The sequence below is a fragment of the Erinaceus europaeus genome, unplaced genomic scaffold, assembly GCF_950295315.1.
Source record: "Erinaceus europaeus unplaced genomic scaffold, mEriEur2.1 scaffold_441, whole genome shotgun sequence".
Taxonomy (NCBI): Eukaryota; Metazoa; Chordata; class Mammalia; order Eulipotyphla; family Erinaceidae; genus Erinaceus; species Erinaceus europaeus.
The window spans coordinates 51322-69556 of NW_026647751.1; the positions used below are offsets into that span (position 1 = coordinate 51322).

Here is an 18235-nt window from a genome sequence, read left to right on the forward strand (position 1 = left end):
ATTTCTTAAGGAAATGCTATGGTGGTATTCCTAGCATGAACGCAGAGCTTCTATTAAGGTGTTTCTCTGACATCATTTGTCAGTCCTACCCAAGTGTTCTTCCACTTTTATCTCTCTTCCTCTTGTAGCACTCAGACCTGTTAATCCTCTGGACTGCTGTCATGACAAACAGTTCACATTCTCCCTACCCACGTGTGCATATGCAATTCCTGGATACTCAGCTTCCAGCCTAGAACCATTCTACCTTCCTTGGAAGAAAGTGTTTGCAGACTCCATTTCTTTCCTTGACTATATTCTTGGGTTGCCAAAGTAAATATCTCACCCATTGACTTTTTTCATCATTCTTCTTAAATATTCTGTCATATTGTCTCACAAGCAACAGAGAACTTATAAAGGAAGATACAGTGTCCCTTTTTTAAACCATAGAATATTCCTTCACCACAGTGTTTTTACATTGGTGCCCTGCTCTCGATTTAATCAGATCCTGCTTTTTTTTTTTTTTTTCCCCTTTCTGTTCTTCTTTCTCAACTTCTGTTGATGAGTGGGGACATCCCATACGCATCTTTATCTTTCTGACTTAGCTGACTTAACATAATTTCTTCTAGCTCTGTCCAAGAGACAGAGAATGGGAAGGCTATTAGGGGAGGGGGTGGGATGTGGAGATCGGGTTATGGGAATTGTGTGGAATTGTACCCCTCATATTATGGTTTTGTTAATGTCTCCTTTCTTAAATAAATAAATAAATAAATAATACAAAAAAAGAGAATATTCCTATATACATTTTTTTTCAAAGTAGCCATATCTTTAAAGACACAAACCGTAGGGATAATTACTTTTCAGAAAAATAGAATTCTATAGAAGGTATAACAAACAGGTTATCATGTTAATCACAGACCAGCTGTTAGCACTTGATAATGGCTACCTCAAGCAAGAAGGACTTGAACTGAGGTCCAGGAGTAAGGATACCAGCTCACAAGTGACTTTTATTGATCATTGCTTTTGTTTTGGCTTTCAAACTATACGAGCAAATTCAGAGACAAGATATTCCTTTAGTCGGCAGTAGCGCATCGGGTTAAGTGCCTGTGGCGCAAAGTGTAAGGACTGGCATAAGGATTCCAGTTCGAGCCCCCGGCTCCCCATCTGCAGGGGAGTCGCTTCACAGGCGGTGAAGCAGGTCTGCAGGTGTCTGTCTTTCTCTCCCCCTCTCTGTCTTCCCCTCCTCTCTCCATTTCTCTCTGTCCTATCTAACAAGGACAACATCAACAACAACAACAATAATAACTACAAAAACATTGAAAAACAAGGGCAACAAAAAGGGAAAATAAATAAATATTTAAACATTTTTAATTAAAAAAAAAGATATTCCTTTAAAGCTATTTTCCTCATATCTGAAATGATGTGGTTTGCATATCTTTGCTAGGCCGGATGGGCAATAGCCGAAGTGCCTTGAAGATGATCATGGAAGAATTACATGATGTGGATAAAGCAATTGAATTTGCCAAGGAGCAGGATGATGGAGAACTCTGGGAAGATCTTATTTTATATTCCATTGACAAACCACGTAAGCAGAGAAGCCATTTATGAGGATAACTTCTCTCTCTTTCTCATATAGCTAGCTATGTCTAGAGTAAGAATTACTGAGATATATTGGGTTAAAAATATGGCCAATTATCTGTAATAAAAATAGGCTGAGTACATCATAACGATTTCCAATACTTCTCCTTCACAGAGAGGCCTAGGCCCCCATCACAAAGCTTCCCTTAAATGTGATACAGAATAAATGATAATATTAACAGCCTCACAGTATTAACTGTGTTCCCATGAAGCATATTTTTACTGGCTGCACCATAACTGAGTAAATGAGATTTGCTTTAGTGTTGTTTTTGTTTATTTATTTTCAGTTTGTATGCAGGAGACATTTATTATCTAGCTATATAACCCCAACATTATGGGAACATTGAGTATTGATCATATATGGAGGTTTTTCATTTTTATATTTGTCTCCCTTTGCTACCTTGTTTTTTCAGTGCTACACCATGAGTATTTATTTGTTGCCCTCTGCTTGACTGTGTGCACTGGTCTCTCGTTTTGGAAAGAAATACAAAGAGTCATCTACCTAATTATTAATCCAGGTTCTGTTTAATTATAAAAATAATTTAGAAACTCTCCGTAGTCATTTAAAATCACCCCTTCATGAGCCAGGGAGCTAGCATACTGGTTATATAAGAAGACTCTCATATTTGAGGCTCCAGAGTCCTAAATTCAATTCCTGGTGCCACCATAAGCCAGGACTGAGCAGTGTTGTGGTGATGGTGATGGTGATGATGATAGTGATGATGATATCACCCCTTTTTGGAAGGAAGAGTTATTTCAATATTGTCATGTTGTGGCAGCTACTGTTAAGATTATCTTTTTTAATAAGAACACAAGAGGCTAATGTATCGCCCATTTGAAATTGAGGTATTACATTCACTAAAATCTGTATCTGAAGACCAGTTGAGTATAATCAAGTAGTATTTGAAGCATTATAAAGGAAGTCAAATGGGTGTGATGGAACACATCATGAGTAGGGGTCCACTTTTGAATTTGCACTTACGCATGGCATGACCCTGGATGAACTAACCATCACATCTCCCTTTTCTGTACACTGGAGATAACCTTCTTAGCTTGCCCAACAATGAAGAACACTATATCATAGTTGAACCATTGTGACTTCTCAGTAAATATCAGCTGTACTTCTTTTGAGAGTGCAGCTGTGTTGTGAGGTAATTGTTTGTTCTCCAGCTGTGTTAAACTCTTCTCATTTAACTTTTCCATTATCTTGTCAGAAAGGCCAATGGAATATTCATTCTTGAGAGTCTAGAAATTTAAATGGTTACTACACTTCTTTAGAAGGAAAAAAGAATTCAGTGACTCTTAGCGTGGTATTGCAATATGGACATTGATTTTGTTTTTATTGTTTCATGTGATCTTGTTTTAGCATTCATTACTGGCTTGTTAAACAATATTGGCACACATGTTGACCCGATTCTACTCATTCATCGCATTAAGGAAGGAATGGAGATTCCCAATTTGAGAGATTCCTTGGTTAAAATTCTTCAAGACTATAACTTGCAAGTAAGTATTCTTTCTTTGAAAAATCAGCATAGTGAGTGAGTTGACTGAAGACTGGATGCACATGACCAGAGTTTGTTTTAAAAAACAATCAAAGAGGAGCCAGGCAGTAGCGCAGTGGGTTAAGTGCACATGACGCAAAGTGCAAGGACTGGCATAAGGATCCCTGTTTGAGCCCCCAGTTCCCCACCTGCAGGGGAGTCGCTTCACAGGCGGCGAAGCAGGTCTGCAGGTGTCTGTCTTCCTCTCCCCCTCTCTGTCTTCCCCTCCTCTCTTCATTTCTCTCTGTCCTATCCAACAACAACTACAACAGCGAGGGCAACAAAAGGAAATAAATAAGTAAAAATAAAAATAAAGATGTTAAAATAAGTTAAATCCCTGGCATCACATGTGCCAGAGTGATGCTTTAAAATAAGTAAGTAAATAAATAAATACATACATAAGTTGTTTCAATACAGAAACTAGAACTTTCATCCTTAAGTAAGTCCTATGATTTTCCTAACAATCTTTTTTTTTTTCTTTATCAAGAAGATCTTCTCTTGGTTTGATAAATATAGCATCACTTTTGGGAGGTTATTTGAGTCATTGAAGTGACTGACTGCTAGATCAAACTGCCCAAACCATCTTTCGATAGGATGAATATGATATATTTTTGGGAGAATAAAAAAAATTTTTTAATAGTTTGTTAAGTTCCTTCAAACCACTCAGTAACTCATCTATGGAAATGTTAAAATACATGACTCTATTTAACCTATTGTCTGCAATAATTCAGAATTTATGATAAGAGAAGTGAAACTTACTTTCATATAATAGTATACTGATTACAACATGTCCTAGTCTTTCCCTTACAGCATTCTTTAACAGTTACTATTTCCAAAATATTGGTAGCTTTCATAGAATAAAACTATTTGAAGTATATTTCTTTAAAAATCCATGCCATTCTTTGTCTACCTCATTGGGTGAAAATGGATTTTTTTTTTTTAAGATTAATAGAGTTGACTTTGCAGAAACAAAGATTTTAGCAAGTCTAAAGATACGGTTGTGGGGGAGAGAGGTAATTACAAAGTATAAGAAATGACTGATGTAGGGACAAGATTGTGTGGCAATACCAGTGTATAGGGTATTGTTATACTAAGATCTCCCAGAGGAACTTTTGTAGATATGAGGCCAAGCCTATCATTCTCTGTGAATTGGGGAGTTACCCTCACACTTCACAGGTGACTTGTATAACCAGGTATCACAGCCTTAAAGAGATTTTCCTGAAAGTTATAATGTGAGAGAATCAGAGAGCCTTTCTTTCTTCAGGAAGATTTGTGAAAAATTGGGATCATGTGAAAGGAATTACTTTAGTTTGCTTTTAGTGACATGTGACCTGTGGTGACCAGCTATAGATTGTTCAGTCGATATCTGTATGTATTTGAAAGAAAAATTGTAAGAACATAAATATTTTTATGTGTGGGAGACAAGGAGAGCAAGATCAGAATTCCACTCAGCTTTGATGCAGGTGGTACCAAGGATGGAACCTGAAATTTTAGACACACAAGTACTGTGCCCTTCCCAGAGTTTGTTTCCCAGACCTCGGTAGTGGGAAAAAGAAAGAAGGAAAGGAAGGAGGGAGGGAGGGAAAGGTAGAAGGAAAGAAAAAAGGAAGGAAGAGAGAAAAAAAAAAAAGGCACTTCTGAGAACTTGTGCATGCAGTTCACCACTCCAGGCTGACTTTTCACAATAAAGAGCAAGAGAGACAGAGAGATCAGAGCATTCCTGGTGCCATAGCAACTCTTTGCGGTTTTGACAGGGCTCCAGACTGTGCCTCCCAGCAGGCATGCACCCTACCAGATGAGCTCTCTAGCTTACTGTGAATGTAAATATTATTTTTACAATATTGTCTTGGAATGCCAACGTAAAACTCTAGGTGTTTCTCCTTATTTCTCTGAGGTCATTATCTTGTTAATCCCAACAAAAACAAACATTTTTCAACTAGAATTCAAGTCCCTACCCCTGTGGCCTGAAAGATGCATTCAGAACTAGGTAGGAGCCTGGTCATAACTCACTTTATAGATACATAATGACCCAGTTTCCACCCCCAGCACATGAGAACACCATGCACTGAACCAAAGAAAGACTCCATGAAGGTAGAGTGGTGGTAGTCTCCTCTCTCTCTCTCTCTCTCTCTCTCTCTCTGTCTCTGTCTCTTTTGATTGGAAAACTAAAAATAAAAAAAAAAATTCCACCAGGAGAGATGTGCCAGGCACAGGGCCCCAGTGACAATAAAGAAATAAAAATTACTACAACAATTCCCCAGTCTAACTCTGGTATCACACTGGTGCTTATAAAAATAGCTGTCATTTGGGATTCTAATGATGATCACTGGAATGTGAAGATGGCAGTGTCAGCAAGACGTTCCAAGCTCTAAGAATCTTTTAAAATATAAACTTCAAAAACTGCAAATTTCATGGCATTTCCCTTCCCCCTTGTCCCATGGCAGCTGTTTCCAGTGAACCACAATAACTTTGCTGATGTACCGTTTTTTAATTGCTCTGTAAAATGTTTATGAGTCTAGTGTATTGCTTTTGGTTAAGATTATTATCAATAAATTGCAAAGAAATAGGAGGGAAATATTATGGATAAGCTGTATGAGTTCTGTATGACTCAGGAGGATTTTTTTTTCCTCCTGAGCTGAAGCCTAGTCCATGTGTGGTTTCACGGCTTTTTTTTTTTTTTTGCCTCCAGGGTTTTTGCTGGGACCTTGTTCCTGTACTACAAATCCTCTGCTCCTGGAGGCCATTCTCCCCCCCCTTTTTTTTTTTTTGTTTTTTGCCCTTGTTATTATTGTCATTGCTGCTGTTGGATATGATATGATGGAGAGAAATGGAGGGAGGAGGGGAAGACAGAGAGGGGGAGAGAAAGATAGACACCTGCAGACTTGCATCACTGCTTGTGAAGCGAACTCCTTCTCCCAGGGGCTTCAACCAGGGTCCTTGTGCTGGTCCTTGTGCTTTGCACCATGTGCGCTTAACCCATGTGCTACCGCCTGACCCCCGGTTTCACAGCTTTTAGAATTCTTTTTTTAATTCAGAGAGAGGAGAAACACTGCAGCTCCAAAGCTTGAACCTCCCATGTGCCAGGGCTTGAATAATAGCCTGTGTGCATGGCAAAAATAAATAAATAAATATACATACCCTCTCACCATCACCACTCAGACCCTTGGGTAGCTTTTAAAAGTTGCCTTAAAATGCTTTTTATATTTAAATGTAAAGGAGAAGGGGCCAGGTGTTGGAGCACCTGGTGAAGTGTTCACGTTGCAGTGCCCAAAGACCCAGGTTCAAGCCCCTGGTCCCCACCTGCAGGGGGATAGTTTTCCAGGGGTAAAGCAGTGTTGCAGGTGCCTCTGTCTCTCTTCCTCTCTATCTCTCTATCTCCCTTTCTCTCTAAATTTCTGTCTCTATCCAATAGATAAAGATAACAAAAAATTTTTGAAAAAAATAAATAAATGAAAAGAAACGTCTTAGTTTAAGAAAAAGAAAGAGAAATCATTTAATATGGAGGTGCCAGGCGGTGGCGCAGCGGGTTAAGTGCACATGGCCTGAAGCACAAGGACCACCATAAAGATCCCGGGTTCGAGCCCCCGGCTTCCCACCTGCAGGGGGATCGCTTCACAGGCGGTGAAGCAGGTCTGCAGGTGTCTTATCTTTCTCTCCCCTTCTCTGCCCCTCCTCTCTCCATTTCTCTCTGTCCTATCCAACAATGACAGCAACAATAATAACTACAACAACTATAAAACAACCATGACAACAAATTGGGTGAAAATAGCCTCCAGGAACAGTGGATTTGTAGTGCAAGCACCGAGCCCCAGCACTAACCCTAGAGGGGAAATAAAAAAGGACACCATTTGGTCTGGTTCTGCCAAAGCAACCACACAGAACTCAGAATTCGATAAATATGGGAATTTTCTTCACAGCAAAATCTAGAGCTAAGTTTTTGAGTTGATAGTTGTATACAATTGCAAATGATAATTTAAGTATCTAAATGGCCCTTGGCAAAAAAAATTAGAAGACTCTAGTTTCTCCTACCTCCGCTATAAAAGGACAAGGGGCCTACCCTGTTCTCAAGAGTTAATAAATGAGAGAAGGCTGGGGAAGAGTGGAAGGTGACACATATAAAATATACTATACTGTTTATGAATTATTCTAGCATCATTAAAACTTCCTGCAGCTTCAAAATGAGCAAGAGTAGAACTACTTAGAATAGTGTTTCCCTCAAAAAGAACACATTTGACTCTCCATTGCTGATATACTTATAAGAAAGAAATATAATAGATACTCAGAAGATATAGAGAAGAATGAGAAATGATACAGTAATCTCTTTTTTTTCCCGAGAACTGAGAATACTAGCTCAATCACAGAGGCATCATTAATGAATTCATTTAAGTTGAAGATTTGAAGAAGGAATAGATACCATAATACAAGATAAGACAAATAACCCCATAGACCTCTTTGAAATTGTTTTATATGTGTTCATTTAAAATAACTTTAGTGGTTAAGGCAAGTGGTAGATTAGAAACATCCAAATGGGAGAATTAACATTAGGACAGAGCTGATTAGATCATAATACAGCACAAAGGAAATTAAAAGATCAAATATATGAATTATTAATAGAGATACAATGAAGGTCAGAATGATAATGTCTTACCAGAGGGCTCTCAGAACATTAAGAGACCAATAGGAGAAATAGCAAAGTCTATCAAAGGAAAGAAAAAAAAAATTGTTAGAAAGAAACAGTAGGGAGTTGGGTGGTAGCACAGCAGGTTAAGTGCACATGGCACCAAGCGCAAGGACCAGCATAAGGATCCTGGTTCGAGCCCCCGGCTCCCCACCTGCAGGGGAGTCGCTTCACAGGCGGTGAAGCAGGTCTGCAGGTGTCTGTCTGTCTCTCCCCTATCTTCCCCTCCTCTCTCTGTTTCTCTCTGTCCTATCCAACAACGACATCAATAACAACAACAGTAATAACTAGGACAACAATAAAAAACAAGGGCAACAAAAGGGAAAATAAATAAATAAATTTTAAAAAGAAAGAAAGAAACAGTGGGGACTATAATGACAAATTCAGATAATCTTTAAAAACTAAGTGGAGATTTCAGTTGTTTATCTCTTTGAAACCTCAAGTGAAATAAGCATTTTACTTGAACAGTGAAAGTTAACAAAAGTTGCTCATTTGATGATCCATAGTCATCAAATTATTTTAGTATTCAAGACATAAGAGTCACAATCAAAGCACTGTTCCACAGACAGTTTAAGAGATAGCTTTCATCAAACTTAAAAAAAAAAAGAAAAAGAAAAAGTCATCTATTTTACATAAACTTCTCCAGAGAATAGAGAGGGAAAACTCTACAGTTACTCTTGGGCTTCATGTAAACATAATGGGAGACTGTTGCAGTCCTATTTCTTTTTTTAATTATATTTGACATTGGTTCATGATATCATAAGCCTTTAGAAGTATAGTTTCGCAACTGTAATTGTATGTGTGTGTGCTACCCAGCTCCTCCACCAAAGTCCCTGTGCCATCATGGCAGTTGGAACTCTCCACCTATCCACAGCCACCGTCTCTCTCACAGGACCCAAGAGTCGGTTTGGTCACTGTTGCTTTTTTGAGAGTTCATTCATTTTAGCTATCCTACATCTGTTTTTATCCTAAGGACCAAAATTTTTATACGAGTCATTAGCAAATTGGATCTGATCACTTATAAATTCATAGATAGCACCAGCATTATCAGTTCTCTTAGAAGTCATTGTCATATGTTAAATACAGTTCTCTCTTTCTCTCTCTTCTCGCTCTCTCTCCCTTTCTCTTTTAACCAGAGTACCACTCAGCTTTGGCATATGGTGGGACTAGGAATCAAAGCTAAGGCCTCTTGCATACAAGTCCCATGCATTAACTAACACTGTACTGTCTGTCCAGCCCTAGATAAAATTCTAATCAAAATAATAATTTTCATAGAAATTAGTAAGTTAGCTCTAAAATGCATATGTATAAGCTCTTTTCTTAGAGAGATTTAAGATACTTTTTTTAAAAAGAGAGTGGATGTGGGTGTATATGATGGGATAAGTTGTTTGAACACTGAACATTTCTTTAAAATTTAACATAAGGGGCTGGTTGGTAGCACACCCAACTGAGCGTATAAGGACCCAGGTTCAAGTCCCCAGTCCACACCAGCAGGGGGAAAGCTTCACAAGCAGTGAAACAATGCTATAAATCTCAGTCTCTTTCTCCCTTCCTCCCTCACTCTTGACCTCCCCCTTCCCTCTCAATTCCTGTCTAAATAATAGAATCCAAGAAGTTTAAAAATATAAGTAAAACTTAACATAGACCTTCCCCATGATCGAGCTGGAGCACTGGGGACCAAATATACCTCTGCGTTACGGCCTTTTGGTCACTAGTTCATTGCTGGCTCTCGAAGCCTCACTTTGCCGTTCCAGACAGACGAAATGTGGGAAGCGTTGGACTTCTCCCTAATGAAGACTTGCATATTATTTGAGAAACGTCACTCTCTCCGATTGTTTATCTCATTGACCAGATCAGTGTTAACCTGGGTCCCTAGACAGCTGAACTTGTTCACTGAACGAGCAGTAAACAAAGTGGGAGTTCTGTAAGTAAGGGAGAGAAATAACAGGCAGAAAGTCGGAAAGCACCAGCTGCTGTGTTCATAGCTAAAGCCACAGATCTAAAGCATGTGGCAAGGGAGTAAATTTCTTCAAACTGGGTAGCAGGAATGAGCATAATTTTACTTGATACCGAGTTTCAAACCTTCCATATATTTTTAATTAATTAATTAATTTATTTATTTAAAAAAGGAGACATTAACAAAACCATAGGATAGAGGGGGTATAACTCCACTCAATTCCTACCACCAGATCTCCATATCCCATCCCATCCCCTGATAGCTTTCCCATTCTCTATCCCTCTGGGAGTATGGACCCAAGGTCATTGTGGGATGCAGAAGGTAGAAGGTCTGGCTTCTGTAATTGCTTCCCCGCTGAACATGGACGTTGACTAGTCAATCCATACTCTCAGCCTGTCTCGCTCTTTCCCTAGTGGGGTGGGGCTCTGGGGAAGCAGAGCTCCAGGACATATTGGTGGGGTCTTCAGTCCAGGGAAGTCTTGTTGGCATCATGCTGGCATCTGGAACCTGGTGGCTGAAAAGAGAGTTAACATACAAAGCCAAACAAGTTGTTGAACAATTATGGACCTAAAGGCTGGAATAGTGCAGATGAAGAGTTTTTTTGAAGATGTATAGCATACGTCATAAAGGAGGATTCTGATCCCGGGAATGAGTAGCAGGGAATGAGTTCCAGTCCATTCATTAGAGGGAGAAAGAGCCTTTGCTTGAGCACATGGGTGGGACAGTATCGAGTTTACAAGTACAGGTAGGAAGCAGGTGCAATGTGAGGTTCTGCAGTTGGGAATATATACTAAAAGATCACGAGAGAGATAGAAATTTTGAGTGTGAGAATCAGAAAGGGGAGCCAGGCGGTGGCACACTTGGTTAAACACTCATATTACAGTGCACAAGGACCCAGGTTCAAACTCCCGGCCCCCACCTGCAGGGGAAAGTTTCATAATGGTGAAGTAGGCCTGCAGGTGTCTCTCCGTCTCTTTCCTTCTCTATCTCCCTACTCCCCTCTCAATTTCTCTCCGTCTCTATCTAATGGTAAGTAAAATAAATATCTAAAATAAAAAATCAGAAAGGGCTGAACATGGTCTCCATAAGCCATATCCTGCTTGCTGTGTCAGACTTTCAGCATCTTGATTTGAAATAGCAAGAGGGGACGTTTGAGATTGGCGCCATTATCAGGAGCAGCACGTTATTTTTATGAGTCACTGGTGCAGCTGCTACTGCAAAGCCATTATCAAAACAACGTCTTGGGAGTCGGGCGGTAGGGCAGTGGGTTAAGTTCACGTGGTGCAAAGACTAGCATGAGGATTCCGGTTTGAGCCCTGGCTCCCCACCTACAGGGGAGTCGCTTCACAGGCGGTGAAGCAGGTCTGCAGGTGTCTATCTTTCCCCTTCTGTCTTCCCCTCCTCTCTCCATTTCTCTCTGTCCTGTCCAACAACAATAATAGCTACAACAATTTAAAAAAAAAAAAGCCTTGCATTTATCTGAGATTGAAAATGATGCCTAATTAGTTATACATTGTTCAGGCCAGCAACACCTTTTTGCTAGGCACAAAAGTCAAGTTCAAGCTCCAGTCCCTAAGACACTGAGGGTTGCCTCATTAAAATGATGTCTTTTCTGTTTGTGTCTGTCTCTCTGAAAAAAGGTTGATTCAGAGCAATGAAGCTCAATGACAACAACAAGAAAGGAACTTAATTTTGCAGTTCTTGTGCCATCATTAGCCAACTCTGATTATTAAAAAAGTTATAGAATGAATGACACTTTTAAAAAAATATTTTATTTATTTATTCTCTTTTGTTGCCCTTGTTGTTTTATTGTTGTAGTTGTTGTTGTTATTGATGTTGTTGTTTTGGACAGGACAGAGAGGAATGGAGAGAGGAGGGGAAAACGGGAGACAGACACCTGCAGACCTGCTTCACAGCTTGTGAAGTGACTCCCCTGCAGGTGGGGAGCCGAGGGTTCGAACTGGGATCCTTATGCCAGTCCTTGCGCTTCACGCCACGAGCGCTTAACATGCTGCGCTACCAGCCAACTCCCAATATTTTATTTTTAATGAGAGAGATACAGAGACATAGTGAGAAAGACCAGAGCATGCTCATTTCTGGCTGATGGTGGTGCTGCGGACTGAACCTGTGACCTCAAAGCCGCAGGCATGAACCATTATGCTGTCTCCCCAGCCCATGAATGGCACTTTTCTACAGATGATACTGGGAAAGCAATGGGACCTTCGTAGTTGGCTTTTTTTTTTTTTTAAAGTTTGCAGACACTTCAACTTTTGTCTAGACTGCAGCCTCTCCTGTGTTATTCATGCAGTAGGCATGAAACACCTACTCATGGTCAAAGCCAGCCCTTTGGAGATGTTTCACCAGACAGACTGCGAGTGTCACTATTTTGTTCTTCAGTTTTTATTTTGGTATTGGAGGCTGAGAAGCTTTGTATGTCTGCTCATAAATTTTTTCCACGTGCACTTAGATGAGTATTTCTCAGTCACTGTTTTCCACATTTCTTCTCCCCTTCTTCCTGAATGTTTTAATGATGGCTGTGGAAGTTTTTGTGTCTTTTTAAGTGAATAAAAAAAAATCTAATAGCAGTTGGAAGGATACAACCTCGTAGGCAGTCAGTCTCTCAGTCATTATAGAAGTAGCAAAACCATGTTGTGTCCTGCTGATGATAATATTTTAATGTGAACATCAGGTAGGGGTGTGTGTGCGTGTGCGTGTTTGTGTGTGTGCCTGTGTGTTTGCCTTCATGTGATTAGGGGAAGCTCTCTAGTGTTTACATCTGGTGAAAGCCAGTGCTGCTTGGGATTGTGGGATCACCCACTTTATATAAACATCTGGGTGTGGTGGCATGAGTCGGATACACATAAGCAAAGTGCCCATGTAGGTTTAGAGTTGAGAGTGATTTCAGTCTATGTAAGGCAGGATGCACTTCTGACTGACAGTAGCACCTGTTGGGACCCCAGGCTGGACCCTAGGGAGGCAACAATGTCTTCATAACATGAATCAGGCACATTGCGTCAGAAGAAGCCAAGAACAATATACCAGAGACTTGAAATTTGCCAGGTTTGATGTGTCTCCCTCTTTCAATAGGAATAATAGTTTCCAGTTATAAAAAAAAAAAAAAAAGAAGAAGGGAAAAGGCATCTGGCATAAGTTCACCTGATAAGCCTCTCCAGATTTCCTGTGAAATGTCTAAGAAACATCAGCAAGGGAGTAGGAACTCAATACAGGCCTACAGAACAGGTTTGAAAGGTACCCTGCTGTACCTTTTGCGTCAGGGCAGGTGGGTGGGAAGTCGGGCCTCCGGCTCTGAAACTGAGACACAAGCAGCTGCAGGTATTCAGCCTTCTCTACCATGTGCCTCTTGACTTCTAAGGCTGCCAAGATGTTCCCTGTCATACTTCCCTAGAGAGAGGGGCCACAAATAAATAGGTCTATAAAAATGACAAGGAAACAAGGGAATAAAAGAACCAAAAAGTGCAGTACTAGGATGAAAGTTAAGAAAATGAATCTTATTAGTTACTCTTGAATGTGAAGTATCTGTGGTCTTTTTCAGTTGTCAGCCTCTCAAGACTCATCAAGTTAAGGGCTAGGCAGCAGCACACCCAGTAGAGCACACACGTTATAATGCACAAGGACCCTGGTTCAAGCTCCTCATCCCCACCTGCAGGGGGAAAGCTTCACAAGTGGTGAAGACATACTACAAATCTCTCTCTCCCCCCCCCACTCCTCTCTCCCTCTCCACCTCCACCTCCCTCTCTTTCTCCCTCTCTCTCCTTCTCTCCTTTCCCTCTCTCCCTCTCTCTCTCTCCCCTCTTTCTCTCTTCTTCTTCTCCTTCTCCTCCTCCTTCTTCTCGTATCTCCCCATATCTCTTAATTTCTCTTTCCACCCCCTAAAAAAAATAAATAATTTTTAAGAAAAGGGGCCATCCAGTGGAAAGTTAATGTAGTCTATTGACACCTTTGACTTAGTCGTTTGGACTTTATTAGAAAGAAAGGGGCAATAGTTTGCATCCTGAAAGGGAGATCATCTGTTTTCCTGATTCTTTGTTCCATATACAGGACTGGGCTCCAGCCAGTATTTATGAATAAATGGATTTCTGAAATAAAATGGATGATTTGGGCCCAGCAACTTCTGCATCTTAGCCAGGATATCTGGAAGTTGTATCATACAGGGGCCAAATTCTGCCAGAGAGTGTCTGTGTTAAGGGCCAGGCGGTGGCACACCCAGTTAAATGCACACACTACAGTACGCAAGGACCCAGGTTCAAGCCCCTGGTCCCCACCTACAGGGGGAAAGCTTCACAAGTGGTGAAGCAGGGCTGCAGCTGTCTGTCTCTCTGTCTCCTGCCCTCTCAATCTCCCCCCTCTCAATTTCTCAATCCATCAATAAAAAAAAATTAAAAAGAGAGTCTCTATGTTAAGAAGCACCATAGGATAACAGTAGGGTCTGTTTTAGCAGGCCTGAAATTTGTGTTTGACTCTTCAAGTGCTGCGGGCTTATTATGTCTGTTAGGAAATGTGAAGCAGTTGTGGCTGAATGGCTCTGGGAAAATTGGTTTTGACAAAACAGGGTAGGGGTGGGGCTCAGTCAGCAACTGCCTATTTGGGACATTTCACACAGACCAGTTTTCTAAATTCCCAGTAAGAAAGAGATAATCAGAGTGTTTCTGAGATGGCTTGTCTTGTGTATTGTGTACAAATGTATAGATTCTGCTTCGTGAAGGCTGCAAGAAGATTCTGGTAGCTGACTCTCTGTCCTTACTGAAGAAAATGCACCGCACGCAAATGAAAGGTGTTCTGGTTGACGGTAAGTAATAAATAAATAAATAAATAAAGGAATCATACACCTTGCTTCCAGAAGAGACAAAGTCAATAAAAATACTGTGTGATCCCAAATGTGTGTGTCTTTCAGAGGAAAACATCTGTGAATCCTGCCTTTCCCCTATTCTCCCGTCAGGTAAGAAGACAGTTGGGAGGGAAGATACATATATGTTTAATGATGTCTTATGTTAATGATGAGTGGAATTAAAATTACGTCGTGGGCTGCTTTGCCAGGTGTGTGACCCATATCTAAGCCCGGCCCTCACCACATAGAAGAAGCTTCAGTGCTGTAGTGTGTGTGTGTGTGTGTGTGTGTGTGTGTCTTTCTCCTTCTCAATCTCTAAGTAAGAAAGTATTGCTGTTGAGAGTGCGTGGTGGTGCACCTGGTTGAGCACACATGTTACAGGGCACAAGGACCCGGGTTGGAGCCCCTGGTCTCCACTTGCAGGGGGAAAGCTTTGCGAGTGGTGAAGCAGGGCTGCACGTGTCTCTCTGTCTCTCTCCCTCTCTGTCTCCCCCTTCCTTCTCAATTTCTGGCTATCTTGACCCAATTAATTAATTTTGTTTTTACAAATAAAAGAATCTGGGGGGTCATGTGGTAGCACAGCAGGTTAAGCTCACATGGCACAAAGCACAAGGACCGGCATAAGGATCCCGGTTCGAGCCCACGGCTTCCCACCTGCAGGGGGTCCCTTCACAAGCGGTGAAGCAGGTCTGCAGGTGTCTGTCTTTCTCTCCCCTCTTTGTTTTCCCCTCCTCTCTCCATTTCTCTCTGTCCTAACCAACAAGTGACATCAATAACAACAATAATAATAACCATGCCAACGATAAACAACAAATTCCCCTCTTCTTATTCCTTAATTTCCACCTGTAAGCGATATCATTCAGTATTTGATCTTCTCTTTTTGACTTAGAGCATCATTTTTGATACACTATAAAGCACATTTTTCTTGCAAATTCAGCCTAGACAGGTACCAAAATATTCCGTTGCCGTAGCATTAATTTTCCATTATTTAATAGGTCTGGAGCACAAACTTTCCACATCGATTCTTCTGTAGAGGAAATAAGTGTGGATTTTAAGTGCTTCTATTAACAGTTGTATCGGGGGCAGGAAAAGAAGTAAGCTTTCCTACTGTTCAGACAGCATTTTAACCGAAAGAGACCACACGCACCCAGTACAGTAAGGCAGATTAAATCCCTAGCATTAGGAGCTAAAGATTCTAAATCTTTCCAGAAATAAACTGCTGTACAAAGCAGGAACAGATGAGGTGAAGTGCTATACAGAGTCACAGCCGTGGGGCTGGGTGGTGGCACATCTTGAGCGCACACGTTGCAGTGCGCAAGGACCCAGTTTCAAATCCCTGGTCCGTCACCTGCAGGGGAAAAGCTTTTCGAGTGGTGAAGCAGGGCTGCTGGTGTCTCTCTGTGTTTCTCCCTCTCTATATTCCCCCCCTTCCTTCTCCATTTCTGGCTGTCTGTATCAAATAAATAAAGATAATAAAAACATTTCCAAAAAGAGAGGGAGAGGATTGAGAGAACGATTCTCCAAAGGCAGCTGATTACTGCAAAGTCAAAAGTGCAGCTGGACTTGTAGTTGAGACGAAAAAGTTCCTCGCTGGGGCCAAGTGGCAGTGTGACGGGTAGAGTACACAGATCATCATGTTGTCCCCATCCACAGGGGAGAGGTTTCACAAGCTGAAGCCGTGCTTCAGATGTCTCTCTTCTCTGTCTCTTTTTCCTTCTCTGTCTCTCTTATCTTACCTCTGTGGAAGGAATTAAGGAAGGAAAGACCACCAGGAGCTGAGGAGTTAGTCCTTTTGTTTTCCTGCAGGTGCGGACCTTCAGCAATAACTCTGGTGGCAAAGATAATTTCTGATTTTCTTCTATTTTTTTTCTTTATTTATTTTTATTGCCTCCAGTGTTATCACTGTGCCTCCAAATCCACCACTCCCACTGATCTTTTTTTCCTTATATTTTTGTTACCTATGACAAAAATAAATTGAGAGAGGAGAAGGAGATAGGAAGAGAGAAAGAGAGACGCCTGCAGACCTGCCTCACCACTCATAAAGCACCCCTTCCCCCCTGCAGGTGATGAACGGGCTGAATGTCGGGTCCTTCCACATGGTAACGTGCACTCGACTGAGTCAGCCACCCCCAGTGCCCGATTCCTGATTTTCTTACTGGACTGACTTGCTCTCCCCTGTCTTCCCCCACCCTTCAGATGCAGCTAAGCCCTTCAGCGTGGTGGTCTTTCATTGCCGCCACATGTTCCACAGGGAGTGCCTGCCAGTACCCAGCACGGTGAGTTGGCAGCTTAACAACAAGATCTGCTGATCTGCTCACATCTGCTGGTGTGAAGATCCCAGTTCGAGCCCCCGGCTCCCCACCTGCAGGGGGGTCACTTCACAAGTGGTGAAGCAGGTCTGCAGGTGTCTGTCTTTCTCTCCCCCTCTCTGTCTTCCCCTCCTCTCTCCATTTCTCTCTGTCCTATCTAACAATGACAACAATAGTAATAACAACAATTACAAACAACAAGGGCAACAAAAGGGGGAAAAAATAGCCTCCAGGAGCAGTGGATTCATAATGCAGGCACCAAGCCCCAGCAATAACCCTGGAGGCAAAAAAAAAAGAAAGGAAGGAAGGAAGGAAGGAAGAAAAGGGAGGGGAGGGAAGGGAAGGGAAGGAAAGGAAGGGAAGGGGAAAGAAAGACGCAGTTAGATGGATGTGCCCACATTTATAGCTTCCCATTCTGCCACTTTGTGTCCTCCAAGTCATAACATAGTTTTCTATCACGTAAGAAAGATTAACTTATCCATTTTGCAAATGTAAAAACAACAATGCTTAGTGTGCCATGCTACACATTAAAAAATCACCTGTGAATTGAATATATTTCAGGTAGAATTGATGGTTCATGAACTGTCGCAATGGGAGACTCAGCGCCCTGTGAGTCATAGAATCATTTAATTGCTGGACCAGACAGAATCCTATGTGAACAAATAGTAACGTGCTAGGAAAACGAGTGCCACTTTCTAGCTTTGACACCCTGCCTACGACTTCCGTAACATTGCTGAACTTGACAGCAGAAGTGGAACCTCTTCATCTTTTGATTTATTTTCTCTTCTAGAACTCTCCTGCGCAGTTTTGCAACATCTGCAGCGCCAAGCACCGTGGACCAGGAGGTGCCATTTTGGAGATAAAAAAATAGCTGGGTTTCACTCGTTTGTCTCTCCACTGCTCTCTGAGAGACTGTGTCTGTAACACGCAGTGTTGGTTGGCAGCAATGCTGTTAGAAAGGCTTATGCGTATTTATATCATGCTCCCCCCAAGAGATTTGTTCACCTCTGCCTATCCACAAGAGGCTTGTCTTTGCAATGGATAAAGAACTTGGAGGTCCCCACTCTGTGGTTATTTGTTGGGTTCCTTTCTCTAGGAATGGAGACATAAGCTTGGGAGCTGGCAACGAATTTCTGGTCCAAGTAAAACTACTCAGCCACAAAGCAAACTACTGTGAACTGTGCCCAGCTCCCAGAGGGCGCCGCCAGCATCGTCTAGCATCAGCAGCCAGCTCCTACACTACTTAGCCCTTGTTTCCAGTTTTTGGCCGGCGACAGCCCTCTCGTTCTG

At 41.6% G+C, this 18235-nt stretch overlaps 1 protein-coding gene across 1 annotated transcript in view; it reads left to right on the forward strand.

Moving 5' to 3' along the window:
- The window catches only part of LOC103124835 (VPS41 subunit of HOPS complex), a 62318-nt gene extending 44310 nt beyond the window's left edge, over positions 1-18008 (forward strand). Inside the window, exons 14-19 of the mRNA XM_060184350.1 lie at positions 1421-1561; positions 2981-3117; positions 14498-14597; positions 14703-14747; positions 16833-16912; positions 17736-18008. Coding sequence (XP_060040333.1) covers positions 1421-1561; positions 2981-3117; positions 14498-14597; positions 14703-14747; positions 16833-16912; positions 17736-17816 — 584 coding nt within the window. The 3' untranslated portion in view covers positions 17817-18008. The remainder of the gene's footprint in view (positions 1-1420; positions 1562-2980; positions 3118-14497; positions 14598-14702; positions 14748-16832; positions 16913-17735) is intronic.
- Positions 18009-18235: the final 227 nt, after the last annotated feature.